This window comes from Bidens hawaiensis, unplaced genomic scaffold (assembly GCF_021521415.1).
Source record: "Bidens hawaiensis isolate Kalapana, Puna unplaced genomic scaffold, B.hawaiensis_p1.1 tig00001685_1, whole genome shotgun sequence".
NCBI classification, from domain to species: Eukaryota; Viridiplantae; Streptophyta; class Magnoliopsida; order Asterales; family Asteraceae; genus Bidens; species Bidens hawaiensis.
This window is the reverse complement of record NW_027491095.1, coordinates 2,722,021-2,730,253: the sequence shown is the minus strand read 5'-3', so window position 1 is coordinate 2,730,253 and position 8,233 is coordinate 2,722,021. Positions and strand designations below refer to the sequence as shown.

General features: G+C 34.4%; 1 protein-coding gene and 2 non-coding genes across 3 annotated transcripts; all 3 read right to left on the bottom strand.

Annotated features, from left to right (window-relative positions):
* Positions 1–1,399: 1,399 nt before the first annotated feature.
* Positions 1,400–1,544, bottom strand: LOC143593716 (small nucleolar RNA snoR136). Its single transcript, XR_013146168.1, has one exon. It is a non-coding gene; the product is annotated as a small nucleolar RNA snoR136 (small nucleolar RNA).
* Positions 1,545–1,578: 34 nt separating this feature from the next.
* LOC143593676 (small nucleolar RNA SNORD25) lies at positions 1,579–1,664 on the bottom strand. Its single transcript, XR_013146155.1, has one exon. It is a non-coding gene; the product is annotated as a small nucleolar RNA SNORD25 (small nucleolar RNA).
* A 1,365-nt stretch (positions 1,665–3,029) lies between these two features.
* Positions 3,030–7,905, bottom strand: LOC143593327 (protein PMR5-like). Its single transcript, XM_077072992.1, has 5 exons — positions 7,514–7,905; positions 6,928–7,099; positions 6,330–6,508; positions 5,261–5,419; positions 3,030–3,537 (listed from the first exon to the last, which is right to left on the bottom strand). Exons 1-5 carry the CDS (start codon positions 7,828–7,830, stop codon positions 3,207–3,209), a joined length of 1,158 nt encoding a protein of 385 aa, XP_076929107.1. The 5' UTR covers positions 7,831–7,905; the 3' UTR covers positions 3,030–3,206.
* Positions 7,906–8,233: the final 328 nt, after the last annotated feature.

Sequence of the window (8,233 nt, the reverse complement as noted above, 5' to 3'; positions counted from 1 at the left end):
TGTTCTTCGTCTTCTACACCATTAAACGAGTCTAGGAGGATTCCGCACTCCTAGACCTCGTGCGGATCTCGTATCGATCAGCGACGCCCCGGGGGGACTTACATGTGGTATCAGAGCATTAGTTTCTTATGCTATGGTTCGAGATCTGGGTTTTGGTGTTTCTGGCACGTTTCTGATGCGTTTTTGGCCGAACAGCCGCCGTAGGCGAAGTTATTGGGGTTCAGGCGAAGTTGTCGCTTAAATTTTAGGGTTTAGGCGAAGTTATCTGCCAGGCGAAGTTGTGGACAGGCGAAGTTATGGACAGGCGAAGTTAAGGAGGGGCGAAGTTGACTTTTAGGCGAAGTTAAAAAAAAAAAAAATTGTTTGGAGTTTTCGTCTGTATGGCCAGGTGTACACGATTATTGTGAGACCGAAGACGTTGTTCCGTCAACGAGTGAAACTTGTTATCTCTTGGTATTACGTGTGAACAAATACGTGTCAACTCTGGATTTGGAGTTGAGGTTGTGAATGAGATATTGATTGAAACTGGATATTGACACATATTTGCGTTGTGCACACCTGAGAACCAGCCTCCTTAACAAGCTTACCTGGAGACACGTACATGAGTTATATGCATAGACCACCATATCCAACTAAGACAAGTGTGTACGGGAGATAACCTTGCTATAATATCTAGATCATCTAAATTATTATTATTATTATTATTGTTATTATTATTATTATTTATTATATAATTTAAAACTTTGGGGCCGCAAAGCCTTCATTAGACCACTTTGCGGCACCTAAATGGTGGTACGTTTTTCTTTCTGTATTAGTTTGTTTTAGTTACGATAGCGTGACGAAATACGACGGAAACCGACCGAATTCGTATATATTGATCACATTTTGTTTTAGTTCCAGTATCATAACGAAAACTGATCAAATGTTGATTTTCGTTTCTTTTGAATTCAGGTACCGTGACTAACATGACGAAAACTAACCGAATTCGCGTAGACTCGCTGCCACAACACCTATGATCGAAAATGGTCAGGGAATTACCTATGGTCGAGTTTACCAACCGACTCTGTTTGGGTTTTATCAACCTGCCAGGCGCAACACGTCAGGAAAAGCACTAGTTTAATACAAACCTAAAATCGCTTAAGTACTTTCCATGGATTTTTCATCAAACAACAATACCAAAAATCAAGATTTCAAATGATGAAAATTACATATCTTGCGTCGATTTGATTAGAGAATCATAAACACAACTCAATTTCTTGTTCTATACCTTCAATTTTATAAAAATCAAGTCCTTTTTTTTTCTTCATGTCTAGAACTCACACAAACATGTCAAAAAATAAAACAAGAAAAACATTCATAACAAAAATTGTAAAGCCAAAAAATACAACAATTAATTTGCAGATGTAGTTTCCCAACGTCCAAATGCAACATTAAACGTAACACCGGATAGCGAGGGGAACATATTTATCTAGGCTTCACTTCATAGATTAATGGAAACACTAATTAGTTTAACCAAAATCTCATCCTCATATTAAAAAAGCCACAAATTGCTCAAATAAAAGGATTCAAAATAATAAATTTGACTCAGTCCCTTAGATGTTCATAATAAGTTGCGATCATGCTCGCAAATCATTACAGGTCTGTATTGGCTCATCACTATCAACTCCTCAACAAATCGTATACGTATTAAATCCCAATATCATACTGTAACATTTTTTTTTGTACTTTTAATTGTACTTGAATTGATCTGTACCTAACCAAAAAAATTGTTACGACAACAGTAAAAACATGTTAAAAATCAAGTAACGGTTCAGTATAGTATCGGTATTGTACCTATGTAGCTGCTACAATGTGTTGTTCAACAAAAATCAATTGAAAATTATAATAAAATTTGAAACAGCACAACTGATGTTGCTTCTAGGGAACGAGTCAGACAGAAACTGAATAGATTCATGCCGACCAGATAAGGGAAGCCATAAAAATATATGAACAGACAGGAAAACATGTTTTGGTGTTTAACCTAACTGGGAGTTAAGAGTTAGTTAAGATTATGTGGAAGAGACGGCTTGTTAAATAGAGTTTGAACTAGTTAATCTGACGGTTGAGATTAATGTTTAGAAATAGACGGCTGGGAGAGAGACAATTACGAATTCAAAGGCCCAATCAATATGATACGCAGTTATGATGAATACAAAGGCCCAGATATCATGTGGATAGATGATTAGATGATATTATAGTTGTGACTTGTGAATAATAAGGCCCAAACTATTTTATATAACACATACTAAAACAAATGACTAGACTTGAGACTGGATTGTTAAAAAGCTTAACTGAGGGCGTTTATTATTTAAATCGCACCCGAAAACTCAAAATTCTATTCAATCATAATTCGTGTTTGGGTTTTGTACATTCGAGTGAGGTCCTTACCTGAACGGCTGAACTTGATTTTAATTTGGTTTTCAAGTGGAGTTTAATTCATTTAATTTCAAACTGAACCACCTGATTATTCGAATTAGAATTATATAAGATTGTTTTTTTTTGGACAAAAAAAATGCTTATGTAAAACCAAATTTGAACCTTTGGATCTAAATCAGTTCGAATTATGTTTAGAAGTTTTCAAAAAACCTAATAACCCAAGATCAACCCGATGAACACCGTAGCTTGAACAAAATCGAGCATAAACAAACTTGAGACAACATTGAAGCTAATTTTAGAAAAATGGGTATGTGCCTTATGTACTGAGCATGGAAGACTCGCAAGCCTAAAGGGGCATATTATTTGAGTAAATAAAATAATTTTATAAGTTATATAATCGCAAAATAAATGTTACATAGTATGTTTACATTTAAACTATAAAAATAATTTTATATGTATCTAAGTACAATTAAATGATTAGTAACTAATAAAACTGGACGAGTTTAAAAATCAGCCACGAGCCATACTCGAGCTCTTTTCATTGAAACAAGCCAAACTTGAGTTTAGACGAGTTTAGTTGCAGCTAATTTACACCATTAAATACAAAATATATAAGATTAAAAAGCAGCTACCAAATTCTTTAAAACTCGCACACAAATTACACTTGATTGAAGGTGCATAAAATGTTTATAAAAGTTCTAAAAACCATAACCTTAATTCAACCTAAGAAAAAAAAATAACTATTATACATTTTTATAAACCACCTATACACGCAAATCATACACATAATGCTAGAACAACAAAGCAGTGTAAAAGAGTTGGTTCCATGTGTCAGGCAAGCCAGGAAGACACCAATGACTACAATCAGCCGAGTGGTCCGGGTTAGCCCGTTGACGCGGGCTTAAATCACCCGAGTAAATTGATGGATGTGCATCTTTTCTCATCGCTGACAAGGTTGTAATATCTAGTATATATGCCGGGTATTTCATTTCCCGAATCACTGTGTCAATGACCCTCATTTGACCCGGGTAGATCCCCGGGTGGGTGGACCCGCTCATCGGGCTTGTCTCACCGTAACAACTTTTTCCAATGCTCGTGGCACCGACGCTCCATTCTGATGGGCTGTAAAGGTTCCACAGATGAGTCAGCTATTCATTATGGCACAAGAAGTTGGAAAAACCGTTGATTGATTCAATGCAGAAAAAAGGTAACACGCAAGAGATGCAATGTGTGAATAACATCAACCACTTAATTAATTTGTTATTCTATATTGGATAACTTTACCACCTATAACATTTTAAGTGTTTGTGTATTTTATTGTTTTATATTATAATTCATTTTAACTAACATATTATATAACACGTATTCCTTTGTTACTTTTATGCAATGCTATATATGATAGACCAAAAGTTGCAGCGTTTTGTGCTGATCAGTCTGACAGGTTAAATCTTAAAAAACAGGACGGTTTTGCTTAATGCCTTAATGTATGCAATGTTATTATCTAAATATAGTAAAACACAAAGTTGGTGTCACAGTAATCTGATTGGGCCACATAGCGCTCTGTCATTGGACCATGCTATTTGTTTTTTCCCTTATGTTTTAGTTTTGACACCGTAACGAATATAACGAAAATGACCGATATTGTATATACTTGCCGCCTCAACGCTGGGAGTGACAAGACTCGGGTTTTGCCAACGTCCGAGTTTTACCGACGATGCCACCTCACCTGTTCACCTCGATTTTTTTATATTTGTTTAGTTCTGATATCGTAACAAACATAACCGAAACTGATCGAATTCACTTCGACTCACTTTCTCAACGCCAAGGACCAACAACGTTTGGGTTTTACTAACACCGGAGTTTTACTGACCAAATACATGTCGTTTTAAATTTTTTTTTTAATACGTTAATCTTTTATATATTGGTTCGATGAATTTATGGCACCGTTACCAACGTAACTGATACCTACCGAATTCTTGTCGTCGCACCATCGCAACTCGGGTTTTACCGACCGAATAAACATTGTTTTACCTGCGCTATAAGAGTGCCGCTATATTTTTCTAGGTTTTATTCAAACTATGTTAATTCGACGAATATTTTTTTAGGTTTTGTTCCGACACCATAATGAACGTAAACAATACCGACCGAATTCTCATTACTCGTCACTACAACGTCCGAGTTCGCGCAAAGCGCGAGTAAATTACTAGTTAAACGCTATGATCAAATTCTACAAGTATCGAAGAGATTATATTTAATTGGGCTTAGGCTCGCTAAAATTTAACCTCACAGGAGAGGAGCCCGTTAATATAAATTCGAGATTCTGACTTTAGTATCATAGGGTGGTCTTTGTACCCAATCTAACGAGCTATTTTGATTCCGTATCGGCCCAAATATAAATTCCTTCATATCTAATAACGAAAAGTCAAGTTGTGCTTCTTCGTTAGATCCAGTCCCGCTTCACCTAACCCGTTCCCGATTTAATGCGGGTTGATCATCGTGTCTTAAGCGGCTATCTTAAAGTTTCTTGTTTAACCGGTCCTACTAATCATATTAAAGGTGAACTTTAAATTGGCACCTAACATACATAGTAACATCCAAAAGTCATATAATTGTGGCTAGAAATTAGGGGCTATAATAATGGACCCAAATTGAAGTTTTGAACAGCTACTTATTGGTTAACCCATTAGGCCATTATGGTTGATGGGCCATCCTATGGATCTACCAGCCGACACTATCCTTTTCTCACGTTTATTTACCAACATATTTAGTTTTTTTATTATTTATAACTTAAATACAAAATGTTGATAATAATGCATTTGTACCATGTCAGATTAGAAATACGTACTTGTAGTGAGTTGGGGAAACGGATTGGAAGAATATTCGGGTGTTAGTGGATTCAACATGTGAATCAGCCCATTGGGCCCATGTTTTCAGGGCTGTGTCCAGTGCAACCACCCGATCCATATCTTCATAAAAAGACCCACCAGACTCCATCCTGTCCCACCTGCATCACCACCAAGTTAATACTCAAGTTAATACTATTGCTAGGTTATGATAGACTTATAGACCCGTGTATTACATACTTATACTGATTGAATAATAAAAACGATATGATTCATAAACATGTAAATGCTTTTAAAAAAGTGATGTAACGGTTGAATAATGAAAGAAATGTTCGGCTTATGTAAATGTTAGATGAACTAACTCAACTTTTCTTTTTAAATAAAACGTTTTATGAAACGAATTTAGGGAAATCATTATTATTCGATATGAGAGAGAGAGAGAGAGAGAGAGAGAGAGAGAAACGAAAAGAAAAAAAAATTATGTAAAAAAATGTAGTATATAAGTATTGATTTAGAAATCTTTATTTTTTTAACCGTTACTAGCGTACACCTATCAAATCAACATAGGTACCGCCAAGTCAAATTATTATATGTGTTTATAAAACTAAATTATTATATTCCACTAAGTTAATACGAGAATTAAAAGAAACATTGTTAAATCTTTTTTTTATCGACAATTTACAAATTTTTATATTTTTGCATATAGATATACATGTCATGTACCAAAAGGCCCTTGGATTGACGGTACTAAAGAGTTAGGATAATGTTTACCCTTTTTAAAAGTTGTGAGTTCGAGTCTTGTGATTATTAGTAATTTGAAAGTAGAAATAGAGTATATGAGTTACTAAAACAAATGGTATGTGTGTCATGTACAAAACATGTTTTTTAAATATTTAGGTTTTATAGATTAACAAAATTTGATCATAAACCTTCTTTAGTTTTAAGAAAAAATAAATATTGCAACTTCAACGAATTTTTACATAGCAAAAAATTAAATAATATATTTGTTCCTCGTGTTTTGTTACTTTTGTAACATACCCTACAATATATAAAAATAATAAAAGTACCAACCCTTGAAGTGAGCCTTTATGAGTCCACCAATGACCGGTGTTAAACAATAACACGTCGGCAGCCATCCATGCCTTTGAATTCTTCGTTATATCCTCTAACTTAAGCACTCTACGCCCACCAACGGCATCAATATCCACCAAATACGGTGCCCGGTAAAATGACACATCCACCCCATATTCCTAAATTCATTATCACCAAATTCCAATCAATAAATTTCACTCTTGCCTCTCGTGTCCGTAAAAAGTAAAAACTAGAGCATCAAATCAAAGTCGTTTAGTTTGTGTATTTTTAAGTTTTATCTTATTTGTTTTTTTTTAAATTAATTTCACACTACACAACCGAGCTCTAGCCGAGCTTTGGCACATTTAAGGTACTACACGAGCTCGATCTAAGCTTAGACTTGCTTAAGAGTTTTCTAAAAACATATACTCCATAATTTAATTATATATGTCAAAACAAAACGAGCTCAAGCTCAAGTAACTAGTAAGTCAAAACAAAACGAGCTTGAGCTCTAGTAAGTCAACACGATCTCGAGTTTGAGATCGGCTAAACTTATTTACACACCATGATAAAATTTTTAAATAATTAAACACTTTACCAGAAACTTAAATGTGGAGAGCGGATCCCCTAAAATTTTCTTGGTGGGCGTCCCGTGCACCGCTGACCACGTCATACAAATCAACGACTCCCATTGGTTCTTACCCAGAGAATCTCCCACGAACATCACTGTCTTCCCTCTCATTTTCGTAAGAAAATCCAGACCGTTGAATCTGGTAAATAAATAATACCAATCGTTATTTCTTAATATCAACTTTTTCAACTTACAATTAACTGATTTACCAGAATTGGGTTACGAAATTAACCTGAAAATATATTTTAAAATCATAAAAAGTTATACGCATTGCCATGTAATTTGTCAAATAATGTTTTCGTTATTTAATCCAATCATATTAAGAGATTTTCTTTTACAATTTTAATACAGGGACTATTATAATAAAAACAAAAAATATGTTATTCTTTATTTACGAAATACTGTGTAGAAACTTTTCCGAGAAATAACAAAAAAAATATGCTACGTGTAAAAAATGGTTGAGAGACTTTTACTAGAAAAAAAAAGTACATTTGCCCGAATTTATCAACTCCTATAATTAAATGATTAACCAGAATTGGGATACGAAATTAACCTGGGTAGCTCACAATTGGCGGGTTTCCATCGATACTTGAGGTAATTTGAGTCGGGTCGGCCATACATTTGGCAATTGAACTCGGCGTCAATAATGCCAGGACAAGCAGAAGCGTTGTAAATCGGGTAAGATTCGTCATGAACCCATGAGCCCATGAACAAAGCACATTTGGATTGGTTCGACTGACGGATTGGCTGCCTATATCCACCATGTTTGTTGATAGGATGAACTGGTCTTAGTGATGAAGCTAACAACACAAAGTTGAAAGATAACAAGGATAATAGTAGAAGATATACAGAAGGATTGAATATGGCCATTGAAGAAAGATGTGTGTAATGTGGTGGGAATGTTATGGGATGAAGAAGGTGAAAAATTAAAGAAAGGAATTTGGATGGATTGTTAACTTCTTCTATGCATGTGAATTGAGTAAAGTTTAGGATGATGTTATGCTTCATGTATCTCGTGGATATATAGTAGGAGTTTGGTTTGGAATAAATCAAAATTAAAATAAAATGATACTGTAGTAATTTTATTATAGAAAATTGATTTTTTATTTTCTGAATGTGATTCTTGACTTATTTAGTTAAGATTATCATAGCCTTAGTTGTGAGTTATGACTATCTATAATAATAATAATAAAATTTTTGCAATTTTTTTTATTTCTTGTACACATTAATTATGGTGTTTTCTAATTAGATTTTACATTGAATCAATAGTTAC

What these genes read in the sequence shown, in the direction of transcription:
- LOC143593327 (XM_077072992.1), bottom strand. Translation starts at nt 7,830, where the DNA reads ATGGCCATATTCAATCCTTCTGTATATCTTCTACTATTATCCTTGTTA. An exon ending in CATAAAGGCTCACTTCAAGG is followed by an intron (nt 5,420 to 6,329) that starts GTTGGTACTTTT and finishes GTGGTGATGCAG; the next exon opens with GTGGGACAGGATGGAGTCTG. An exon ending in GTTTCCCCAACTCACTACAA is followed by an intron (nt 3,538 to 5,260) that starts GTACGTATTTCT and finishes GAACCTTTACAG; the next exon opens with CCCATCAGAATGGAGCGTCG.